Source organism: Oncorhynchus keta, chromosome 2 (assembly GCF_023373465.1).
Source record: "Oncorhynchus keta strain PuntledgeMale-10-30-2019 chromosome 2, Oket_V2, whole genome shotgun sequence".
NCBI classification, from domain to species: domain Eukaryota; kingdom Metazoa; phylum Chordata; class Actinopteri; order Salmoniformes; family Salmonidae; genus Oncorhynchus; species Oncorhynchus keta.
In genome coordinates this window covers 46,833,197-46,860,113 of record NC_068422.1, presented here as the reverse complement: position 1 = coordinate 46,860,113, position 26,917 = coordinate 46,833,197, and the positions used below count along the sequence as shown (strand labels likewise).

Here is a 26,917-nt window from a genome sequence, read left to right as displayed (position 1 = left end):
AACCTTGGAGAGCCACTATTCATTAGGAGGACAACTAATAGTACTGCCTCATCTGTGCAATCACCTGCTTTAAAACTGGACCCACAAACACAGTTAGACTAAGCACATTAGCAGCAGAAAATGGTTGCTTTTCAGGCCATGTGTTGCCTGGCTCCGATGACCCAGCTACATAAATGTAGTTCAAGGGATTGTTATGATTTCATATCAGATTATATGTGTAGTAGTGGTAAGGTGTTAGTAAGGCTGTATATGCCCTTAATAAGCAAACAAAAATGCTCATCCAGAGGTGGCGCTCCTAGTGGCCAGGAACTTTAATGCAGGGAAACTTAAATCTGTTTTACCTCATTTCTACCAGCATGTTAAATGTGCAACCAGAGTGAAATTATTTCTAGACCACCTTTACTCCACACACAGAGATGCTTACAAAGCTCTCGCTCGCCCTCCTATTTGGCAAATCTGACCACAATTCTATTCTCATGATTCCTGCTTACAAGCAAAAACCTAAAGCAGGAAGCACCAGTGACTCGGTCAATAAAAAAAGTGGTCAGATGAAGCAGATGCAAAGCTACAGGACTGTTTTGCTAGCACAGACTGGAATATGTTCTGGGATTCATTCAATGGCATTGAGGAATACACCACATCAGTCACTGGCTTCATCAATAAGTGCATCGATGACGTCGTACCCACAGTGACCGTACGTACATACCCCAACCAGAAGCCATGGATTACAGGCATTACCTGCACTGAGCTAAAGAGTCGAGCTGCCGCTTTCAAGGAGCGGGACTCTAACCCAGAAGCCTATAAGAAATCCCGCTATGCCCTCCGACGAATCATGAAACAGGCAAAGCATCAATACAGGACTAGGATCGAATCGTACTACACAGGCTCTGATGCTTGTCAGATGTGGCAGGGCTTGCAAACTATTACAGACTACAAATGGAAGCACAGCCGCGAGCTGCCCAGTGACACGAGCCTACCAGCCGAGCTAAATTACTTATATGCTTGCTTCGAGGCAAGTAACACTGAAACATGCATTCCAGACGACTGTGTGATCACGCTCTCCGTTTCACAAGGCCGCAGGGCCAGTCGGATTGCCAGGACGTGTACTCCGAGCATGCGCTGACAATCTGGAAAGTGTCTTAACTGACATTTTCAACCTATCCCTGTCCGATTCTGTTATACCAACATGTTTCAAGGTGACCAACATAGTGCCTGTGCCCAAGAACACTAAGGTAACCTGTCTAAATGACTACCGACCTGTAGCACTCACGTGAGTAGCCATGAAGTGCTTTGAAAGGCTGGTCATGGCTCACATCAACACCATTATCCCAGAAACCGTAGACCAACTCTAAATTGCTTACCACCCCAACAGATCCACAGATGATGCTATCTCTATTGCACTCCAAACTGCCGTTTCACACCTGGACAAAAGGAAACCTATGTGAGAATGCTATTAATTGACTACAGCTCAGCGTTCAACACCATAGTGCCCTCAAAGGTCATCACTAAGCTAAGGACCCTGGGACTAAACACCTCCCTCTGCAACTGGATCCTGGACTTCCTGAAGGGCCGTCCCCAGGTGGTAAGGGTAGGTTACAACACATCCGCCACGCTGATCCTCACCACGGGGGTCCCTCAGGGGTGCGTGCTCAGTCCCCTCCTGTACTCCCTGCTCACTCATGACTGCATGGCCAGGCAAGACTCTAACACCACCATTAAGTTTGCAGATGACACAACAGTGGTAGGCTTGATCAATGACAAAACAGCCTATAGGGAGGAGGTCAGATACCTGGCCGTGTGGTGCCAGGACAACAACCTCTCCCTCAACGTGATCATGACAACGGAGATGATTGTGGACTACAGGAAAAGGGCTGTAGTGGAGCAGGTTGCGAGTTTCAAGTTCCTTGGTGTCCACATCACCAACAAACTAGCATGGTCCAAGAACACCAAGACAGTCATGAAGAGGGCACGACAAAACCTATTCCCCCTCAGGAGACTGAAAAGATTTGGCATGGATCGTCAGATCCTCAATAGGTTCTACAGCTGCACCATCGAGAGCATCCTGGCGGGTTGCATCACTGCCTGGTATGGCAACTGCTCAGCCTCCGACCGCAAGGCACTATAATGAGTAGGTCCAAGAGGCTTCTAAACAGCTTCTACCCCCAAGCCATAAGACTCCTGAACATCTAATCAAATGGCTACCTAGACTATTTGCATTGCCCCCCCCCCCCTCTTCTACGCTGCTGCTACCCCCTTATTATCTATGCATAGTCACTTTAATAACTCTACCTACATGTACATAGTACCTTAATTACCTCAACTAACCGGTCCCCCTGCACATTGACTCTGTACCTGTAATATAGCCTCGCTATTGTTATTTTACTACTGATCTTTAATTATATGTTACTTTTATTTATTTATTTTGGGGGGGGGGATTTTTCTTAACTGCATTGTTGGTTAAAGGCTTGTAAGTAAGCGTTTCACTGTACGGTCTACACCGGTTGTATTCGGCGCATGTGACAAATAACATTTGATTTGATAAGGGCGGTAATGGTTTCTGCTTCGTTTCCCATGTTGACCAATTTGGAGGCTTATCCATTTGGAGCTGTCAGTTAAAAAATGTTTTTTTTTTTAAACAATATTTCTCCTCTGAGAAAGCTCATAAATGTGGCAGCACAAAGCTCAATTGTTGGATTTCAAATAATCACTGGTCCATAAAACAGGTATTTGAACAGCTGGTCATCTTTAAATTGTTCTGATGATTAAACCTGAAGCCGCCGTGTGCATCTAAACAGACTGGATGCCTTTTTTGTTTTGGTCGCATGCTCGAATAGTTCTATGTGCCGATTTAAAGTTTAAATAAAAAAATATATGTTGATCATAATTAAGTTAGGAATGCAGAGATGGGTAAATAACTGACACCTACAGTATGACTTACTGTACATGGGCTTTAGCTATTTTGAAATCTCAACGTGTTTCTGATGTAATCTTTTGATACACAGTACAAGATACTATTCTACGAAAACCATTTCCTTCCTTGAATAAAAATGACTGGTTTTGGACATGATGAATCATTAGTGGTTTTGATATGTATTTATTCATGCCAATAAGCTGTATAAAATCTTTGCCGCCGTTTTTGAGTGACAGGCTCTATTTTGTTGTCGGATAAACCCCTATTATTTATTTTGCGGCGTGCACTTGGCACCTTCTCCTGTCTGTAGAAGAGGCTCTTTGCCTTATCAGTCATGGACTGTATCTGTCTCATTTTCAGGTCCAATTAAGAATTTATACTCCATTAGAATTGCAGAGAGATTCCAAATACCCTGACACGGGTATTCGAGTCAGAGTGATGCGGTGTGGGATTAGGCTCGATAATGGAGGAGATGATTGTGCTAGCAACAACTAGCGAATGCTTTGCGATTACTTAAATGGATGCTCCCATTACGACTCCTGACAAGTCCACAATCGTTGTTTTGTGTTTGCTGGTGAGAGTCTCCTCATTAAGCATAGGCTTACTCAAAGTTCTAAGGAGTACAGTGCCTTGCGAAAGTATTCGGCCCCCTTGAACTTTGCGACCTTTTGCCACATTTCAGGCTTCAAACATAAAGATATAAAACTGTATTTGTTTGTGAAGAATCAACAACAAGTGGGACACAATCATGAAGTGGAACGACATTTATTGGACATTTCAAACTTTTTTAACAAATCAAAAACGGAAAAATTGGGCGTGCAAAATTATTCAGCCCCCTTAAGTTAATACTTTGTAGCGCCACCTTTTGCTGCGATTACAGCTGTAAGTCGCTTGGGGTATGTCTCTATCAGTTTTGCACATCGAGAGACTGAAATTTTTTCCCATTCCTCCTTGCAAAACAGCTCGAGCTCAGTGAGGTTGTGGCAAAAGGTCGCAAAGTTCAAGGGGGCCGAATACTTTCGCAAGGCACTGTATATGGATAAATACGTTAATGTTATGGTGGCCTTTTTTTGTCTCTATTTATTTATTTATTTATAGGGGTCAATGCATATTAATCAACATCAATATTACAATAATGCAACATCCATGTAAAGGGGCCGGTGTCACGTATACGTCCGCTCTCACTGCTCAGCGTCACCGGTGTACTATCCACCGGTCCTGGCAACCAATCATTACGCACACCTGGCACCCATTATTACTCACACCTGCGCCCCATCATCAGTCACACCTGAACTTCATTACTACCTTGATAACATACCATTTATCTAGCAATCTGTTCTTTCAGTCATCAGGTAGTATTGTTTATTTTCCTTGTTAGACTCGTCTCTTATATATATATATATCAGACGGTCGGCGAACAGGGACACCTACTCCACCAACACAATGATCAGCTGGCGCAACAGCTTGCGACTATGGATGAGGTCCACCATCCAACAACGCTCCTCTGGACCGTACCCCTCCCAGTCCACCCGTTGCTGGAGCCGACCCCCATGACATTGGGAGTCCAGGAGGAAGCTGACGTTATAGACGGGACTCCCATTACTGTCCTGAGGAGGGGTGTCGTGGGGAGGCATCAGCCAGGGGACCAGTACCCAACGGCTTGAGAAGGGAAGCGGTAATGGACTTAGTTATTCGATCAGATCTGTTAGTGAACACCAGATACATTTGAGTCTGGGACGTCTGTTACTCTGGTTGGTCCTTGTATTATTTTAGTGAGGTTGAAATGGTCTGTGATCTGAGTTTTTTTCCCTGCAAGTTTTGTTTTCACAGTTTATTGAAATCGACCATGAAGATTCTCCTTCTTATGATCACATTCTTTAAGCATGGTATTTAGATGGTCATAAAACAAGATAGCAGATATTGGTGGTTGATATGCAGGGCATTTCGAAGGTATTTAGACCCTATGACTTTTTCCAATTTTTTTTACATTACAGCCTTATACTAGAATGATCACGTTTCAGGGAACACCCAGATGCAGACAGTGTTGAAGTAATAAAAGTTTACTACTAGTACAGGGGCAGGCAAAACGACAGGTCAAGGGCAGGCAGAGGTCGGCAATCCAGACAATGTTCGAAAAGGTCCATAATGGCTGGCAGGCTTAGGGTCAAGGCAGGCAGAATGGTCAAAACCTAGAAAACAGGAACTATAGAAAGACACGCGCAAGGGGGAAAACGCTTGTAAGGCTTGACAAACAAAACGAACTGGCAACAGACAAACAGAGAACGCAGGTATAAATACACAGGGGATACTGAGTGGAGATGGGAGACACCTGCTAGGGGGATGGAAATGAGCACAATCAATACCCCTAAATTTATTAAAAATACAAAACTGAAATATCACATTTACATAAGTATTTAGACCCTTTACTCTTTGTACTTTGTTGAAGCACCTTTGGCAGCCATATTTCCAGAGATGTTCAATTTACATTAGCATTACAGCCTCAAGTCTTCTTGGGTATGACGCTACAAGCTTGGCACACCTGTATTAGGGGTTTCTCCCATACTTCTCTGGAAGCTCTGTCAGGTTGGAAGGGGAGTGTTGCTGCACAGCTATTTTCAGGTCTTTCCAGAGATGTTCTATTGGGTTCAAGTCCAGGCTCTGGCTGTGCCACTCAAGGACATTCTTGAGACTTGACCCGAAGCCACTCCTGCGTTGTCTTGGCTGTATGCTTAGGGGCGTTGTCCTGTTGGAAGGTGAACCTGTTAGTCTACATATTTTGTTTATTTATGTGACAAATTAAATGTGATTTAATTTGAGTTTGCTCATTTATTATTATCTGCTTACTGGTCACAGAACACTGATTTAAATAAGAATTGTGAAAAGAGGGGGGGAAAAAGTGACAAACTATAATGTTCAAAACCATTTAAGTTTGTAGTTTGATCCTTTCCAGTGATTGAGCATTTCATTGAGGTGTGGATCTCTTTTAGGACAGGTGTTTTCCATCTCCAGCCTCCGCCCTCCCTTCCTTCGACTCTTTCCACATCAAACGGCTGCTTCACACTTCCCTCACTCCAAGGCCGTGCAGGGAGGAAATCAATATCCAACCTGACCAATGGATGGGTAGTCCCTCTTTTGAAAGGCCTCTTTAGAGGCAAGATAAGCAGGTGTGCTGTGCAGCTGGTGGCCAGAGATTACAACCATTCAGCTAACGTTGTCACTACGTAGGGTGCCTCACCTCCAGGCAACACTGTCCACCGCGCCGCTCCTGCCAACAAAGCTGGAAGCAGGCAGTACACACAGTCTGTTCCTGTGATTGTGCCAGTTTATTAGCCGGCGTTTCACCAAGTCACACCGCATGCCCCAGTCGACAGCCTGCCGAGCGGTTTGGCACCATCCTCAGGGCTGGCCCCAAAGTAAAGACTCCCAGTTTCCAAAAAGGTTGACCTTTTACTGTGCCTATTTATTAACTCTGAAGTTAGCCTGAATAGCAGGGCTTCATAATGAATATTTAACAATGAAATAAAGCCAGCGGGACCATAATGCTTTGGACTGTGCTGCCCATTAGCATTTTAGAGAAAACAGTTCGGAATTAATTAGGCTCACTTTGGCGTCTATTACCCCGAGAAAGGCTCAGACCCAGAAGCCATCGCTCTGGCAGTCAGTGCTACAGTCCTAGTCTAGGACCACCATGCTAATCTGTCCTCGCCATCTCCAATGATTTGAATTTTAGATGGTGTAAATACTCTACCCTATATTCATAAGCTAATAGTTATGAAAATGGTCAGATTCAGACCTTCAGCTCAGTTTGATTCCAATTGTCTATACCTATACAGAATTGGTCTCTGATCTATTGAATTGCTAATATTCTCTATGAATAAATGAATAAACTCTTAATACATTATCTTTCTGGCTGCTGGTCACGCCCCATCCACATTGACAGGGCTGTAGTGGAGCGGGTCGAGAGCTTCAAGTTCCTTGGTGTCCACATCACTAAGGACTTAACATGTTCCACACACACCTGCACAGTTGTGAAGAGGACATGACTGTGCCTATTCCCCCTCAAGAGGCTAAAACTATTTGGCATGGGCCCTCAGATCCTCAAAATGTTCTACAACTGCACCATCGAGAGCACCTTGACTAGCTGCATCAACGCTTGGTATGGTAACTGCAACTTCGTTGACCGCAAACGCGCCACAGAGGGTTGTGCGGACGGCCCAGTACATCACTGGGGCCAAGCTCCCTGAACATCCAGGACCTCTATCAGGCGGCATCAGAGGAAAAGCCAGAAAAATTGCCAAAGACTTCAGCCACCCAAGCCACAGACTGTTCTCTCTGCTCCATCCGGCAAGCGGTACCGAAGCATCGAGTTTCGGACCAACAGTCTCCAAGGAAGTTTATATCCCCAAGCCATAAGACTGCTATATAGTTAATCAAAGGGTTACCCGGACTATCTGCATTGACCCTATTTTGCACTGACCCTATGCACACTCGCAAGACTCTACCTACACACACATTCTCATACATACTATACTGACACTCTCACAGAAACTCACACACATACATACACTACATACGCAGATACACATATAATACACATACAAGCATACTGATGCCACATACACACACACACACACACACACACACACACACACACACACACACACACACACACACACACACACACACACACACACACACACACACACACACACACACACACACACACACACACACACATACTTTCACACTCATCATATAGTATATGCTACTGCTACTCTGTTCCTTTTTTAGTCTCAGTATTATCTATACTCTGTGTATATGAACATATATCCTCAAGTACCTCGTTACCCCTGCACTTTGATATGGTACTGGTACTCCCTGTATATAGCGTCATTCTTATTTTTGAACTCTACATCGTAGGGGAAGGGCTCGTAAGTAAGCATTTCACGGTAAAGTCTACACCTGTTGTATTCGGCACATAAAATAAACAAATAAAATGTGATTTGTTCAGTCATACAAATGTGTCTGAACTGAAATGAGGGGCCAGAGATTGGGTATTTGACAGCAGATTTGATAGGTCTGATAGGTCGTTGGCTTCTCGGTGCGATAAGACAGTTTAGTGTAACTGTGGCCTCGAGTATGAAAGACCGCTTTGCTCTGGGGCTGAAATCACAGGCTGTCACCAGTGCTCCATGCTTTCCAGCGACAAGGGGAGTCATGAGAAAAGCTAACAGCCTTAGAAGGACAAGCGGTAAAAAGCTTTAGCCGTTTGGTTAGCAGTTGCAGTGTTTCATTTTATTTCCCTTCATCGTCCATCCCCTCGCGCAGTGCAGATGACTGGCTGGCCTCTATGAAAGGAGGCTGAGGAAATTGGGTATGTGTGTAGGCTAGGGCAACAAGGGAGGAAGGAGGAAATCTGGAGGGCCGTGAGCCGCGGTGTCACCACGAGGGGGCAAGAAAATCTTTAGGAACATAATTATAAAAACAACCCCCCCATGATCTGTCCATTTTATGAAGGAGCCTGGTTTTACTCAGCAAGCTTCTCCTCTTCCACCACAAACATGTCCTCTGTCATCTACCCAATGCCTCTTCCCATACCCTCTCTCCTTACAACTTAACACAGATCCGCAAGGAGGAGGGAAATGGTATTACTTTATACTGTACTGTAATGAGCCTATGACAAAGATTGACGGAGAGAGAAAAACCTGAGTAGGAAAGACGAGCGGGACGGAAAGCAAGGTGGTAGAGCAGTTCTGATTGGTGCTCCAGCTAGAGGGAGAGGGAGGGAGGCAGGCAATTAGATTGCGTTTTGGAGAGTAATAGATTTCCTCCTGTCATTCCATCCTCTAATGCTGTAAACCAACCATCTGTTGTAACGAGGACACCTGGGCTGTTGTGGACAATTCAGTTAGATAGCTGGAGCAGCACGTGGATGTTAGGTTTTACTGATCTGTGTGTGCGTGTGTGCTCAGCCACATCACTCTGACTCCGGCACCGCAGTAACTTGGTACTACTTGAGACGTGACAGTTGGGGTGGGCTGTATCATCCTGGTACTTTGTCATTCCAACTGTTCAATGGGGTTTGAGGCACACAAAAAAAATCACGTAAAAAGCTATGTGAACATGTTCCAAACTTGCATGAATTGTTTTATCACTCAACATGGGAGTGGGATAGGTGTAAACAGTGTGTTAATATCACAATTGATTACTTCAATCTTTTACTGGGTACAGTTGATTTTCTATGTTCTTCATTGGAGATACGTACTTATTTATAGAAGTGGGTTTTCTTCCCGAACCATTGTTTATTTTCTGCAGCAGACCGTTTGCGTAAAACAGTAGCTGAGGTCATAGCTTCCTGGTGTCTGATGTGTTCTGTATTGACCTTAGTGATAACTGTTTTACAGACGCTTGCTAAAAAACTTTAATGAGCAACCCTTCCTTCATGAACTGGCCTCTGTAAAATGGTGTAGAATCAGCTTGATCCCCTCTGTCGAAGATGCTTGGACCTTCTTTTGAAAAATATTTTCAGTGGTATTGTTAACAAACACGCCCCCAAAACGAGAATGAGACTTAAAAACAGGTTCAGCCCCTGGTTCTACCGTGATCTTGCAGAGTTACTCCACCTCAAGAATTGCATTTGGCTTAAGGCTCGGCACACGCAAGCTGACTGGCTATCGTTCAGACAAATGAGTAATAAGTGCACTCAGGCTATTCGGACGGCCAAGGTTAGTGACTTTAAGGAGCAGTTCTCTCTCTGTGGGTCTAACTCCAAGAAGTTCTGGAAAACGGTTAAAGACCTGGAGAATAATCCCTCCTCCTCACAGCTGTCCATGTCCCTTAATGTTGATGATGTGGTTGTTACTGACAAGAAGCACATGGTTGAGCTCTTTAATCACCACTTCATTAACTTCTTAGGGATATCCCCCTAACATAACACATCTAACTGCCTATAGCTCAGGCCCTGAAGCAATGATATGCATATTCTTGGTACCATTTGAAAGGAAACACTTTGAAGTTTGTGGAAATGTGAATTGAATGTAGGAGAATATAACACAATAGATCTGGTAGAAGAAAATACACCATCTTTGAAATGCAAGAGAAAGGTCCCAGTTCTAGCCATCACTCTGGTTGTAATTCCAATGTTGTCCACAAGATGGCAGCAGTGTATGTGCAACGTTCCAGACAGATGTCATGTAGTTCACTCACACTTCAAGTTATTTAATGTGAAGTCACCCAGGTACATGTAGGCAAATCGTGACGGAGACGGTTGCATTTATATTACATTTTTCTTCAAGAATATCGTCAAATCTGTATACTTGGACTTTGATTTAGCTTTCCCAGTATTAGTAGCCATATTATAAGTTCAACATTTGCAAAACAACCAGTTTTCATAACTCTGAATATTCTTATAATTTTTGTCCAAAAGGAAAAGGCATACTGTTGCAAAAGGTTAGCACCTACATTTTGCGACAGACACTCCAGTATAGCCCAGCACAATGGCTTTCTACCTAGCTTTGTTTGACCCCGATTGGTGCTTATTTGACAAAGATACAGTCGTTCAAGTGAAGACCACCCGCGTCATCGGAGTGCCATGAAGGTGTCACTCTCTGACTAAATATGGTGTCCTATAGGATATACTACACCCCTAATGATATAGTGAAGTCTTTTTACATTCTAGGATCTCTGAGGAATACATTCGTTTGTGATTTGACTCGTTGAAACAAGGTTAAAGATGAGATTTTTACAGATACCTTTCTTTGCAAATTGAACGAGTGGAAATACAAAATCGATCATGCATGCTATATGGACCATTTTAGGATATGAAAAAGGATTTTATCTAACAAAACAACACTATCTAACAAAACATGTTTTCTCTGGGACCCTTTGGATGATAAATCAGAGCAAGATTTCAGAATGGAAGTATACATTTCACCTTCAGAGGTGAATTTATCAAACCTATCATGGTGAAAAAAGTGTTTTGTTGTTGGGAGCTCTCCTCAAACAATTGCATGGTATTTGTTTGCAGTAATAGCAACTGTAAATTGGACAGTGTAGTTATGTTAACAAGAATTTAAGCTTTCAGCCGATATAAGACCCTTACCTGTACCGACATTTGTTGTTTCTCTCAAATCTGCCATCTTGACATGAGGCGCTGCATGATTTAATGTTGATGATGTGGTTGCTACTGACAAGAAGCACATGGCTGAGCTCTTTAATCACCACGTCATTAAGTCAGGATCCCTATTTGACTCAGCCATGCCCCCTTGCCCGTCCAACATTTCCTCATCTCCCACCCCTTCTAATGCAACTATCCCCGATGCTTCTCCCTCTTTTTTTCCCCCTGCCCCTGCTAAAAGTTTCTCCCTGCAGGCAGTCACTGAGTCCGAGGTGCTAAAAGAGCTCCTTAGACTTGACCCCAAAAAACATCTGGGTTAGATGGTTTAAGACCCTTTCTTCTTTAAGGTTGCTGCCCATATCATCTCCAACCTTTTTTAACCTGTCTCTCCTTTCTGGGGAGGTTCCCATTGCTTGGAAGGCAGCCACAGTTTGTCCTTTATTTAAAGGGGGAGATCAAGCTGATCCTAACTGTTATAGGTAGACCATTCCATTCTTGTGGGCCGGCTAAGGAGTATTGGTGTCTCTGAGGGCTCTTTGGCCTGGTTTGCTAACAACCTCAGAGTGCAGTGTATAAAGTCAGAAAATCCGCTGTCTCAGCCACTGCCTGTCACCAAGGGAGTACCCCAAGGCTCAATTCTAGGCCCCACACTCTTCTCAATTTTCATCAACAACATAGCTCAGGCAGTAGGAAGCTCTCTCATCCATTTGTATGCAGATGATACATACAGTCTTATACTCAGCTGGCCCCTTCCCGGATTTTGTGTTAAATGCTTATTTATTTAATTTCTTAGTGTCTAACAAGCTTTCTCTACCCTTAACCTTGTTCTGAACACCTCCAAAACAAAGGTCATGTGGTTTGGTAAGAAGAATGCCCCTCTTCCCATATGTGTTATTACTACCTCTGAGGGTTTAGAGCGTTAGGTAGTCACCTCATAAAAGTACTTGGGAGTATGGCTAGATGGTGCACTGTCCTTCTCTCAGCACATATCAAAGCTGCAGGCTGAAGTTAAATCTAGATTTGGTTTCCTCTATTGTAATGGCTCCTCTTTCACCCCAGCTGCCAAACTAACCCTGATTCATATGACCATCCTACCCATGCTAGATTACGGATCCATCATTTATAGACCGGCAGGTAAGGGTGCTCTCGAGTGGCTAGATGTTCCATTGGACCATCAGATTTGCCACCAATGCTCCTTATAGGACACACCACTGCACTCTATCCTCCTCTGTAAACTGGCCATCTCTGTATACCCGTCGCAAGACCCACTGGTTGATGCTTATTTATAAAACCCTCTTAGGCCTCACTCCCCCCATCTGAGATACCTACTGCAGCCCTCATCCTCCACATACAACACCCATTCTGCCAGTCACATTCTGTTGAAGGTCCCCAAAGCACACACATCCTTGGGTCGCTCATCTTTTTAGTTCGCTGCGACTAGCGACTGGTGCGAGCTGCAACAAACACTCAAACTGGACAGTTTAATCTCAATCTCTTCATTCAAAGACTCAATCATGGACATTTACTGACAGTTGTGGCTGCTTTGTGTGATGTGTTGTCGTCGTCTCTACCTTCTTGACCTTTGTGCTGTGGACTGCCCAGTAGTGTTTGTAACATGTTTTGTGCTTCTACCATGTTGTGTTGCTACCATGCTGTGTTGTCATGTGTTGCTGCCTTGCTATGTTGTTGTCTTAGGTCTCTCTTTATGTAGTGTTGTGTTGTCTCGTTGTGATATTTGTTTTGTCCTATATTTGTGTTTTATTTTAATTTTAAATGTTTAATCCCAGGCCCCCGTCCCCCGCAGGAGGCCTTTTGGTAGGCCGTCATTGTAAATAAGAATTTGTTCTTTAACTGACTTGCCTAGTTAAATAAAGGTTAAATAAAAGAAATTAAAAAAAATGCTAATGACTGGATGTTACAGTAATGAGGCTTCCCTCCCATACCCCCTGTCCTGCTCTTGACATTTCAGATGTACTTTTCTCCACTTTGTCCACGGAACGTCTAGTTTTAATGAGCACGACATGATGAGGATCGGAGACTGTTTGTGGCTTGTTTTCCATGCCACACTGGAAATACTGTAATGGAGGGCAGTAACATTAGCCATAATGAAAAGGCATTGTCTCATGCCATGGTGTACCGGATATCATTGCATACTAATGCGTGCGTGGCTGTGTGTGTCTGTGCTTACTTGCGTTATGTGAGTCCGGTTCCAGTCCTAAGTTAGTTGGTAGCTCACGCTCTGTTCTTCTGTCCTTGTCTCCCCTGCAGGTGTGCATCGTGCAGAAGAGGGACACAGAGAAGATGTACGCCATGAAGTACATGAACAAACAGCAATGCATAGAGAGAGACGAGGTCCGAAACGTCTTTAGAGAGCTAGAGATTCTACAGGAAATAGAACATGTTTTTTTAGTAAACCTCTGGTGACTATCCTGTGTTTTTTTCACTTTCGCTACTGTTTGTACATTCTGCATGCCTCGGCTGGTACCGTGTGTGTGTGTGTGTGTGTGTGTGTGTGTGTGTGTGTGTGTGTGTGTGTGTGTATGTGTGTGTGTGTGTGTGTGTGTGTGTGTGTGTGTGTGTGTGTGTGTGTGTGTGTGTGTGTGTGTGTGTGTGTGTGTGTGTGTGTGTGTGTGTGTGTGTGTGTGTGTGTGTGTGTGTGTGTGTGTTCTCTGTTGGGGGTGGATGCATGTTTTAACCCTCAATTGGACAATGAGATGAGTACATTAAATTGAAGGGCAACAACAGCTGTGGTCTGTGTCTCAAATGACACCATATTTATAGTGCACTACTTTCGACCACAGCCTTTTGATAAGTCGATGCCTGCAGACTGTGCAGGTTTTAACGGACCCAGAAAGTGGTGATGCGGCTCTGGTCAAAAGTAGTGCACTATACAGGGAACATGAGATTTGACCAGATTATTTTCATTCAGATCCATGAGCCCATTGCACCGCACATTTCTTAATTGCTGTAATGTAAAGTAAGTTGACCCAATACTTCCCCCTCAGGAGTATATCTGGGTGATGTAGGGTGGCCAGCTTCATTATTCAACTATCTCCGTGTCTCTGCAGCACATATTCTAAATGTAATTGGGAAGCTAGCACAGTGTTTACAGCATATTACACCGAAGCACTTTGCTCCTGTTTAATTGGTAGAATGATATTGCACACGGTGGTAATATCCTCTGAGTAATTGATACAGGGAGCATCAGTCATTTCATACAGACCCTTTTATCACCGAGCACCAAGACAAAAGTACACCCGCACACACTGCAGCTTTATTACTCTAAGTCTTATATGCATGTTAGTTTTTACCCAAAGTTGGCGATGATTAAAGTTTTAACACTGGAATGTTGTGGTTGTTTTTTCTCTCAGAGAGAAGCTTCCAAACGGAAATAAACAGAGGGCTTTTTAATGAGGTGGTGGTAGTAGTAGTAGGGCCTGTGTGTGTTTTTAAAAAAAAAATATATATATATATAATTCCCTCAAGGAGTGTACAGCCCTATCCTTGTTCTAGTTTCCCAGCTTTTCTCTGATTGGCTCTGCTCAGCTCTGTATCTGTGAATCTATGGCACATCAAAAGCCCCATTAGCGACAAAGACACAGCAGCGTTATGAGTAGGCGGGAATTATAGTGCTCCTTAAATCGCACCTCAACTTCCCGCGATTCAAGTCAACTTCAGAGGGAAGCTGGGTAAGTGGTCAGCCCATCTCAAATTACGCTGGAACAAAACAACAACAACAAGGCATGCCAGAGTGGCGTGGAATTGGTTCCATCCCCCTCAAGCCAGTATACGCTTTTTTTAATAGAAAGTTTGAGTTATTATGTATCCCTTTGCCGGTGAATATTTTGTTTGGATAACTTATCCATTGTTTTTGAACTCCTCTCCTGAAACCATACACAGGCTATCAAATCTGCATTACAAAGACCAACAATGCATGGGGTGGGGGGTTGATTAGAAGGCACACCCGCAACCGTCGCCATCAAACTGTTCAGATTTAGCCAAACAGAGGTATTGTTGGCAAAACCCACATGGAGACGGCCTGCCTGTCAGGCCACAGCTGTTCCCGTCTGTCGACTCGAGGGAAAAAAAACGATAGTATGTTTTTTCCAAAGTTGATTTGCTTTTTGAAACACGCGGACCCCAAACCTGAGCAGCTGTCGGAAACCGTACTACTGGCCAGCCTGGTCCCCTGCAAAGCCACCAGAGAACGAACGGCAGAGTTTCTAAAAATAACTTTGTACAGAGTGTATCAATCACACTAGCCTCATTGTGTATTGCTCCTGCAGATGAAGGCTCTCACTGACCAGACTCCTTTTGTTGGTTGATTTGGCCTTGCTGTTGGGTTCTTCCTTGGCTTGTCTGAAGTTGACATCTGATGTCCTGCTGAGCCTATCATGATTACTCAGTGAAAAACTGAATGAGTAAAGGTTCTGACTTTTCTCCTCAAAACCAGAGAAAGAGAGCTCAGCACGGAGACAAAAGGAATTCACTGTTTATTTTCCTGCTTAAACAGGGAACTGTCTCCTTCATGAACTTGTTCTTACTTTCAATCAAGCGGGTGATGAGGAGTTCCTAATATGGATGTCATCACAATATTTGCTGATACTTTTACTACCCTCTGTACAGTGTAAGGGTCAGGAGTTGAATTAGTACTGTTCGTGGGTATGCTGCTGCACATCGTAAGTCTTTGCTGACTTGCAGAACATTGGCAGTGTCCATGGGCATGCACTGTGTTATGTGTTCTGGCTGTAGGAGTTTGCCCAATGAGGTGTTCCATTATTGATGGACTAAAGATGGGCCAACCAGTGTTTCTGGGAACTGCAGTGCCTATATTCCCCAAAGTAAACATCAAAGGCTGCCACTCATCAGAATGCCAACTTTGATTAAGATTATTAGGAGTTGTTTCCTAGACACAAGACACAGAAAGAGAGGGGGAGAGCGGAAGCTTGGGAGAAACAGCCATCTCGTAAAGTAACGATTCTTGAAATCATTGAAATCACAACGGGGGGTAGAGAGGTGGGGGTAAAAGGTGTTAAGAAGGGATTTGGGCATTGTTTGGTTTGTCAAAACAGAGTTTCACCATCTACGAGGCTTTGGATTTGCTTCCATCTCTCTATCTCACACACAAACACACACACACACACACACCATTTTGAAGCCTAGGTTTGCTTTCATTATGATGTCCTGAATTCTGTTTGCTTTTCTTTTGAAAAAAGCCCCATCCATTGCTTCAGAGAGAATTCATTAGAGGGAACCTGGGCACCGAATCCACATCACTAGAACAAGACTGCTTTAAAAGCCTGGAGGACTGTCAAGTTTGCGGCATGCGCTAATTGCCGTGACCATTCACTTGCTGCAGATAGATGCCATATAATGTGTAGGAGTGGGATATACATGTATTCAAATGGCTTAGCCACCTTGAGAGAAAGAAAATGTGACTATCATCTGCAGCATTCAAGAAATCCACCCAAATCACCCAAGCGATCACGACACAGGTGTAGGCGCACTCTACATCTCATCCCCCGATCAATTTGTATTTCTAAATTGCCGAGGTCATTTTTCCCTACCCCGGACGTACAGTATTACATGCATTAAGTGTATGCAGTGAAATTGATCCTGTGCACTTTCCAGTGTAAATCATTACCAGGACAAGGTTTTTGCCTTAAGCATTACACTGGAACAAATCTACTCTCAAACACCGTTGGCCAGAATCCCCTGAGATGTGGACGGAGGCAGTGAAAGCTTGAACCAAGTGGAGAAGAAAGTGATGCGAGAGGGAGTTAATGTGTCAGAGCTGAGCACTGTGGGATATTTGGTCGTCTGTGAGCTATAAGGCTTTGGAGACCCTTTTTTTAAAAGAGGGTTTTTAAGGCATCGCAGAGGGTGAGTCATCAGTGGGATCCGCTGAGCTGCGTTCTTCCTCCGCTGTCCATCCCGTCCTGTCCATCAGAGAGAGTGAGCGACTGAGCGAGAGAGAAAAGTCACTGTGGTGAGAATGGATGCACACCCTGTCCTCCTCCATGTCTATTAAGAATATTGATTCCTTGGCTGAAGAGAACAATGCTCTGGGAGGCGGTGAGACAAATTAGGGCTTTACCCCAAACACAATAGGCATAACAAGCCCTGGGTGGAAGCTCCGGTTCTGTTGACAGCCATAAAAATAACTGAGAGATATTTCCTCAGGGGGCTAAGTCCTATTCGATTTCTTCTTCTGCTGTTACAAACGCATTTATACAGCAGTCTTCATTAGATACAGAGTGCCACAGGAGTTAGTCACATTCACAGGACTCTGTAACTTTCCAAAGCAACCTCGCCATTAAAGTGATGTTCTGTTCTCTCTGCAATTGTAACTTTCCAGAGCCACCATACCGTTTTACGGTCCTGTAGGAGGTCCAAAGTGCACCTTGTGAAATGAGGCCAGTGGAGGTGGGGAAGAGGGGTGTGCTGAGGGGACCAGAGGAGGGGGAAGGGGGAGGGGGACTAGGCTAGGGACCGCAGAGCGAGAGGCAGCGCTCACTCATTCATTGCATTGTTAAGAGGGATCCTCAGAGGAACCGGATGTGTCTTGTGATCCAGCCCCTTGACCAGCCTGAGCCACGCTGTCTCTATCGCAAGACTATCTAGGCCACAGTCATGAAGCAGACCACATTCAGAGCCCCGTGTCTCTTTTTTTTCTCTCTTCCTTTCTCTCGCTCTCTCTCTCTAACCCATCTCACCCCCATCTCTCTTTCACCCTCTCTCCCCTCTGTGTCTCTCTCCTTCCTCGCTCTCTCTCATCTAGCGCTCTCTCTCTCTATCTCTCTCTCCTACTCCCTACGCTTCCCTCGGCTCATTTGTCATCATGGCCTGATTATTTCAGCCTGTTTCTCAGACTCTTTCCAGCATGGTAACCTTCCTCTGTACTCTGCTGTCCCAGTCAGTCCAGGCCTGTCCCGACTGTTCCACATGGCCCCTCTTCTCCTTGGCCCTGCCAAAATTCTCCCAAGGCTCAGGCCGTAGCCAGGTCCCCAATCAACTGTCTTGGTCATATTTGACCCATGACAAGTCCATTCTCGGGCTGTTTCCTCTTATAGCTTTCTCTTTATAGTATTTTCTTCAGAACTTTAACCTCTGTAATATTGTCAATGAGAGAGGAGATAAAAGGAGGTGTTTGGAGAACTCCGTGTGTCTGGTCACACACGTTACAATTCTCTTTCACCAACTTGCTTTCATATCATCCATTTGTTTGAGCTGCTGCCTTGGTCTCTCCTTGAACGATTTTTACAGACATTTTTACAGGGTGCTTGTGTGCTTTGATTTTGAATTCCCCAAACGTAGTGAGACACGTGCTGTATTTGCTAAAGCATTCATCCGGAATGTTCTTTCTCTCTCTCTCTCTCTCTCTCTCTCTCTCTCTCTCTCTCTCTCTCTCTCTCTCTCTCTCTCTCTCTCTCTCGCTCTCTTCTTCTCTCTCACTTTCTGTCGCTCCCTTGTCCTTGGTGTTAAATCTGAATGTGACGTGGCTGTCACTATCCAAGCTTAAATACGGCTCAGATGTCAGCTCCACGTCTGACAGTTTACCTGAAGGGGATGTGAAAACCGTTCTAATCTCAGCCACGGGGGATCAGGAAACGGGCACTAATACCACTGCTATCACACTGGATGCCACAGAGGGCATTCTCTTCACCATCAGCTGCATGCTGCTCAGGTTCAGGGCACGACAAGGAGGTGATAAGAAGGTGACAATAACTAAGGGACTTGTGGACAGCAAACTCCATCTCAGCCTGGCCATCTGTTGATGCTGTGTGTGTGTGTGTGTGTGTGTTCGGAGTGGAGGTTAGGTTTGTTAGAAGATCTCCAGTCGTCAGACCAAGCTATCGGGACATGTCACCAGGATGTCTACGGATAGATCCTGCATCCGTTTTCTCTTGATCTGAAGGAAGATGGGAGCTTTGGTGGAAATTATTTTGTCATGCTGTTTTTGACCTCAAAATTTTACCCCTAGGTCAGTGTTTCCTGAACTTGGTCCTGGGGATCCCAACGGGAGCACGTTTTTGTTTTTGCCCTAGCACTACACAGCTAATTCAAATAATCAAAGATGAATGTTGAGTTGATCATTTGAATCAGCTGTGTAGCGCTAGGGCAAAATCCCCAGGACCGAGTTTGGGAAGCACTGCCCTAGATTATAGATGATTTCACTGACTTACAATAATAACCTTATACAATGCTGATCACATAAGTTCAATATTGTGTTTAGCATGGATCCCTCCCAATCCCTCCTTCTCAGAACTTTTTCTCAACCAATCCCTCCTTCTCAGAACTTCTTCTCAACCAATCCCTTCTTCTCAGAACTTCTTCTCAACCAATCCCTCCTTCTCAGAACTTCTTCTCAACCAATCCCTCTGACAGAAATGGGAAACCCCTGTCAATCATATTTTATTTTATGGGGAATATTCATTGAGGCAGTAGTCTTTTTCAAACTCGGACCATTTTATCAGTTGATCTGTGTTCCTTTTGACGTCGGGCTTGACATTGTTGTGAACAGCGTTCGGCGTTGCAAAACCGATGTCCTGTTGAGGATAGGATGATTTTTCATGGTGCTCCATTTTCTCTGATATAGAGAGAAGGAAATTGCGCATGGAGGGGGCCAATCAAAATGCGCCCTGAGTGTGTGGGGTTAAGCCTGGTGATATAGAGGTAGGATGAGGAAATCTGCCAAGATGAAACATATATATTAATGCTGCAATAATCTACCAGGCTTTAATGGGAAAAATAAAGAAATCACCCGCTATCTCTCGGCTTGAGCGCCTCCGGAAACCCTTCTCGCTCTCTCTCTCTCTCTCTCTCTCTCTCTCTCTCTCTCTCTCTCTCTCTCTCTCTCTCTCTCTCTCTCTCTCTCTCTCTCTCTCTCTGCTCCCTCTCTGTTGTGACTACTGTGAGATGATTGTGGATTTCTGACATTTTGTGTTTATGTACTGTGTGGTTTGGGTTTCTAGTGTGCCGCTAGGGCTTGGTGTTTTTAGTCGAGGGGGGGGGGGTGTAGTAGAGTGTCCCAAATCCCACCCAGAATATTTTCTGGACGCGTTTTAATGTGATGTGCTTGATTGGTAAGCCTGATTGACAACGATCTTTAGCCGCCCATCAGCAGTTTTCAATTAAGAGGCATCAATCAAAGGCTGTCTCTGTTCTTGCCTTAATTTGGCAATCACTCTCCTGCATTCACACGCTCCGACAAATGTCAGCTCATTTAAGATAGCGATCACTCTCAAAGTTATCGCTCCCACTGTGCTTGTTTTGAGCTTACATGCGAGTACGCACTCACACCAACTCCTGCATACATTAACACATAACAGGCTATAGGCCAGGGCTCTCTAACCCTGTTCCTGGAGAGCTACTCTCCTGTAGGTTTTCGATCCAACCCCACTTGTAACTAACCTGATTTCAGTTTATCAACCGGCTAATTATTAGAATCAGATGCGCTAGATTAGGGTTGGAATGAAAACCTACAGGACGCTAGCTCTCCAGGGACATAGTTGGGGAGCCCTAATCTACGCACATGCAAACTCAGTTCCACACATACATAGTGAGTGTCTTGTGTGAGCTATTCTACGGTTGTGTGTTTTTGCGGTTGGTAGACGCAGGGTTCAGCAAGAGGCATGTGTGTCTTGTTCCCGTGTGTGTGTGTGTGTGTCCTTGTTTGTAGGTATCCTGGCCCTAACAGGATGTTGACTGAGCCCTTTGACCTCCGCCTTGTGTCCCAGGTACTCGTTCCAGGACGAGGAGGACATGTTCATGGTGGTGGATCTGCTGCTGGGAGGGGACCTGCGCTACCACCTCCAACAGAACGTTCATTTCAACGAGGACGCTGTCAAACTCTACCTGTGTGAGATGACCCTGGCACTGGACTACCTGCAGAGCCAGCACATCATCCACAGGTATGGGCAACATCCATAGACACATCTACTGCACTGGGCTACATATAGGCACATCATCCACAGGTATGGGCAACATCCATAGAAACAACATCTACTACACTGGGCTACATATAGGCACATCATCCCAGGTATGGGCAACATCCATAGAAACAACATCTACTACACTGGGCTACATATAGGCACATCATCCCAGGTATGGGCAACATCCATAGAAACAACATCTACTACACTGGGCTAGGGGCACATCATCCCAGGTATGGGCAACATCCATAGAAACAACATCTACTACACTGGGCTACATATCACATCATCCACAGGTATGGGCAACATCCATAGAAACAACATCTACTACACTGGGCTGATATGGCACATCATCCCAGGTATGGGCAACATCCATAGAAACAACATCTACTACACTGGGCCATATAGGCACATCATCCCAGGTATGGGCAACATCCATAGACACATCTACTGCACTGGGCTACATATAGGCACATCATCCACAGGTATGGGCAACATCCATAGAAACAACATCTACTACACTGGGCTACATATAGGCACATCATCCCAGGTATGGGCTAGAATAATGACACCGTTTCTCCAAAACACCCAGCAGGTGATTGCTGACACACAGCTGGCCATCGTCTGCTTTTAGCTGTTTGTCTTCCCTCCCTGACTACGCCTACCCTGGGTGCCACTCCTGGGACTCCTGGCCCTCTCTCTCTCTCTCTCTCTCTCTCTCTCTCTCTCTCTCTCTCCCTCTCCCTCTCTCTCCAGAGACCCGACATCCCATCACCTGCATGTCCAGTGGGAGATGAATGGCCTGCTTTAGGGGTTGTAATGATTCATCATCATCCTTTTCTCATCTGTCTTGAGTGTCCCCGGGCAGAGCGCGTAGTCCTGCATCACTCTTTTCAATGTCCCAGCTCTGACACCGGCTACATGCTCACCTCACTGCAGTACTTGAGAGCCGCCACTTTTGGTCTGATGATGTAGCCTTTCAATATGTGGGCTCATTGGAGGAAAAGCCACAGCTTTTAATTGACTAGTATATCACTGGACAGTGGTTTAGTTCTTTTGTGTGCTTTTTAAGGCGCTGAGTTCTCTCCATCGGACTTTGAAACTTAAATGGGTTTGGTAGTCTATAGGGTATGTGTGTCCAACAGTCTGTTGTTTGCAGAACAGAATTGTCTCGATAATCACCTGGGCATTCTCCTTTCATTTTTGCTTCTTTGCACATCTAAACAAAGCTCTGGTATCTATGTTGCTGTAACCATCAATCTTCTTCAGCGTGGGATGACTTGCAGTCGTGAGTGTTTGTTGAAATTGCAGAGTGCAGTAAAAAAAAGAAAGTGTCAGTGCTGTAAATGAGAAGTGTTTAGGTCCCTGTAGACCACGAACTCCACTCACTGATGGCCTCAAAATGTTTTAACCTTTTATTCCAAAGCTCGTTTTCAGCAAATCGCTCCTCGAAAGTGCAAAGAACTGTGTGGGTGCTTGCATACTGGTGAGAAGGTGAGTGCGTTTGTGCCGTGGAGCGCACACATACACAAAAATGATGTCGATCCAACTAGATCATCACACACTTGTCCTTTTCTTGAAACTCGGCAGTTAATTAAAAACACTTTCACCTCGTGAACTTGATAAATGTGCTTCACGATAGGGTTGGCGCTATCCAGATTGTCATACCGCTTCAAAGAATATCATGCCATCGGTAATTCGAAACACCGCGATATATATACACGGTATATCGCCCTAGCCTTCTTGGTTATCTAAATACCAATGAAGTCAGTTAAAGAAAAGATTCAGTGAGTTTTACCAAGTCTCTCTGTTTTTATCTCATCCTGGCATCAACTGTTCTGACTTGACACAATTGCGTCTGCTGGAGGAGGCCAAGTCCAATCCCTAGGTATCTGTGGCCATCTCCTGCTCTACAATTTGGTTTCACGCTGTGGGTTTGTGAAAGGAAAATACTATTATTTTGTTGCACCAACTGGGGGAAGAAGTGTCTCCTAGCAACAGTCTGCTGCTGCCATGATGCCCGAGGAATGAAGAATTAGTCCAAGCGAAGAAGTCCCCAAAGAACGCCAGAACATTCCCCCTCTTTTCTTCTTCTTCTGCACTGGAGACAAACTAAAACAGTGGAGAAATTTTTTTTCACTTCGCCACTTCTAAAGTGGAGGGCTTTGAGGTGGAATTCCACCTCACACTTGTCAGTCGTCTGCTGCTGGAGTTTCCATGCTTGGTAAACACGTTTGACTGCTTTGCTAGTCACGTAAAATAAAAAATTGTGTTCAATGAGCAATGCTCTGTCTGGTTTTACATATCAAAATATCCACGGTGGCGGTGTGGCAGGGTGGCAGAGGTTTCATACTGGATTTTCTCGCATGGCTATAGGGCAGGAATAGAATACATTTCCATTAAAACTCTTGAGAAATACATCAGTTAGCAAGGGAGATGTACTTTTTGGTATAGTATGGCCTCGGCGCTAACAGGAATGTTACTTCCTTATCGCAAAACCAGAATGAGCTGGTTTTGCGATATCGGGGCTTTCATATTGGAGTTCTTCCTATACAGTTCCTTTGAAATCTCTTGAGAAATACATCAGTTAGCAATAGAATAGAGACTTACCTCTTGCTATAGCATAGCCTTAGTGCACATGCATGTTATAGTAGTGGCGTGTATGAGACAAAGACTCTGTGGGCTAAATGGCTTGGGCTTGTGATTTACAGTTCCATTTTTTTTTTCATTTTTTATTTAACCTTTATTTAACTAGGCAGGTCAGTTAAGAACAAATTCTTATTTACAATGACGGCCTACCCCGGCCAAACCCGGACGATGCTGGGCCAATTGTGCGCCGCCCTATGGGACTCCCAATCACGGCCGGATGTGCAGGGTAGCCTAGTGGTTAGAGCGTTGGACTAGTAACCGAAAGGTTGCAAGTTCAAATCCCCGAGCTGACAAGGTACAAATCTGTCGTTCTGCCCCTGAACAGGCAGTTAACCCACTGTTCCCAGGCCGTCATTGAAAATAAGAATTTGTTCTTAACTGACTTGCCTAGTTAAATAAAGGTCAAATAAATAAATAAAAAAGATTCGAACCAGGGACTGTAGTGACGCCACTTGCACTAAGATGCAGTGCCTTAAACCGCTGCGCCACTCGGGAGCCCCATTAAACCTCTTGAGGAATGCACCAGTTTAAAAAAAGACCTTGATATATCCTGAAGTGGTCTTGATACATCCTGATATCATGTTAGTGTAGTGTACGAGACTCTCTATGTGGACTAAATGTATTAGTCACACTTGCGTGACAGGCTGCATAATTTAGAAAGTGGTGTGGGCTTTGCTAATTGGCTGTGGGCTGCGCTGGTGGGTAAACACCAAGGTGTTGTTGTTTGTGTCGGGACTCCTCTGCACGGGTGCCCCATGTAATAGGCATGTGTGGAGAAAACCTGCAAGTGTCTCCAAGGGATTGGATTGGAAATCGCCATGTTCCCGTTCATCCATGTCCAATGTAGTGTTGTAGGGATCGATACATCGGAACACACACACACATGGGCACACGTTTACATATGTAACACACAGCCGCCACTTGATGTAAGCATAGAATCAAATATGCCAAGACACACACACACGCACACACACACACACCTACAAGCCTCCAACATGCCGATGCACATGTAACACATACAGCTACCCATTCTGTTCCACACACGTGCAAGCACATGCACGTGCGCACTTAGAAACGCACATTCTGTGACACACGTTTTATATTGACTATAAATAGTTCCATGTTCTTAGACACACTGATTTATCTGTGGTTTCTCTCCCTCTTTCTCTCACAGGGATATCAAACCAGACAACATCTTGTTGGATGAGCAAGGTGAGCCTGCCTCTTCTTAGAGATGACTTCATCCCGTACTCATTACATGTTCGCGACATGTCACAGACAGACCTGTGTACATGTTTTACCTTCATGTGACATACTACAGTGCGTTCAGAAAGTATTCACACCTCTTGACTTTTTTCCACTTTTTGAATTTACATTTAAATTGAGATTTTGCGTTTAGTGACCTACACACAATGCCCAATATGTCAACGTGGAATTGTGTTTTTAGACATTTTTACAAACTGACTAAAAATGAAAAGCTGAAATGTCTTGATTCAATAAGTATTCAACCCCTTTGTTATGGCAAGACACATTAACAAGTTGCATTTACTCACGCTGTGTGAAGAAATAGGGTTCATCATGATTTTGAATGACTACCTCATCTTTGTACCCCACACATACATACAGTGGGGCGAAAAAGTATTTAGTCAGCCACCAATTGTGCAAGTTCTCCCACTTAAAAAGATGTGAGAGATCTGTAATTTTCATCATAGGTACACTTCAACTATGACAGACAAAATGAGAAAATAAAATCCAGAAAATCACATTGTAGGATTTTTTTCTGAATGTATTTGCAAATTATGGTGGAAAATAAGTATTTGGTCAATAACAAAAGTTTATCTCAATACTTTGTTATATACCCTTTGTTGGCAATGACAGAGGTCAAACGTTTTCTGTAAGTCTTCACAAGGTTTTCACACACTGTTGCTGGTATTTTGGCCCATTCCTCAATGCAGATCTCTAGAGCAGTGATGTTTTGGGGCTGTTGCTGGGCAACACGGACTTTCAACTCCCTCCAAAGATTTTCTATGGGGTTGAGATCTGGAGACTGGCTAGGCCACTCCAGGACTTTGAAATGCTTCTTACGAAGCCACTCCTTTGTTGCCCAGGGCGGTGTGTTTGGGATCATTGTCATGCTGAAAGACCCAGCCACGTTTCATCTTCAATGCCCTTGCTGATGGTAGGCTTTGTTACTTTGGTCCCAGCTCTCTGCAGGTCATTCACTAGGTCCCCCCGTGTGGTTCTGGGATTTTTGCTCACCGTTATTGTGATCATTTTGACCCCACGGGGTGAGATCTTGCATGGAGCCCCAGATCAAGGGAGATTATCAGTGGTCTTGTATGTCTTCCATTTCCTAATAATTGCTCCCAGAATTGATTTCGTCAAACCAAGCTGCTTACCTATTGCAGATTCAGTCTTCCCAGCCTGGTGCAGGTCTACAATTTTGTTTCTGGTGTCCTTTGACAGCTCTTTGGTTTTGGCCATAGTGGAGTTTGGAGTGTGACTGTTTGAGGTTGTGGACAGGTGTCTTTTATACTGATAACAAGTTCAAACAGGTGACATTAATACAGGTAACGAGTGGAGGACAGAGGAGCCTCTTAAAGAAGAAGTTACAGTTCTGTGAGAGCCAGAAATATTTTTTTATTTATTTTTTTATTTTACCTTTATTTAACCAGGCAAGTTTAAGAACATATTCTTATTTTCAATGACGGCCTGGGAACAGTGGGTTAACTGAGGGGCAGAACAAATTTGTACCTTATTTTTACTAGTCCACGCAACCACTAATTTGATTGTTTGTAGGTGACCAAATTCTTATTTTCCACCATAATTTGCAAATAAATTCGTGAAAAATCCTACAATGTGATTTTCTGGATTGGGACACAATCATGAAGTGGAACGACATTTATTGGATATTTCTAACTTTTTTAACAAATCAAAAACTGAAAAATTGGGCGTGCAAAATTATTCAGCCCCCTTAAGTTAATACTTTGTAGCGCCACCTTTTGCTGCGATTACAGCTGTAAGTCTGTCTCTATGAGTTTGTATGTATGTCTAGTATGTCTCTATCAGTTTTGCACATTGAGAGACTGAATTTTTTTCCCATTCCTCCTTGCAAAACAGCTCGAGCTCAGTGAGGTTGGATGGAGAGCATTTGTGAACAGCAGTTTTCAGTTCTTTCCACAGATTCTCGATTGTATTCAGGTCTGGACTTTGACTTGGCCATTCTAACACCTGGATATGTTTATTTTTGAACTATTCCATTGTAGATTTTGCTTTATGTTTTGGATCATTGTCTTGTTGGAAGAC

At 44.2% G+C, this 26,917-nt stretch overlaps 1 protein-coding gene across 1 annotated transcript in view; it reads left to right on the top strand.

Annotated features, from left to right (window-relative positions):
* Positions 1-26,917, top strand: part of LOC118401414 (serine/threonine-protein kinase 32C-like) — a 90,691-nt gene that overhangs the window by 50,403 nt on the left and 13,371 nt on the right. Inside the window, exons 3-5 of the mRNA XM_035798900.1 lie at positions 13,296-13,447; positions 20,768-20,941; positions 24,786-24,823. Coding sequence (XP_035654793.1) covers positions 13,296-13,447; positions 20,768-20,941; positions 24,786-24,823 — 364 coding nt within the window. The remainder of the gene's footprint in view (positions 1-13,295; positions 13,448-20,767; positions 20,942-24,785; positions 24,824-26,917) is intronic.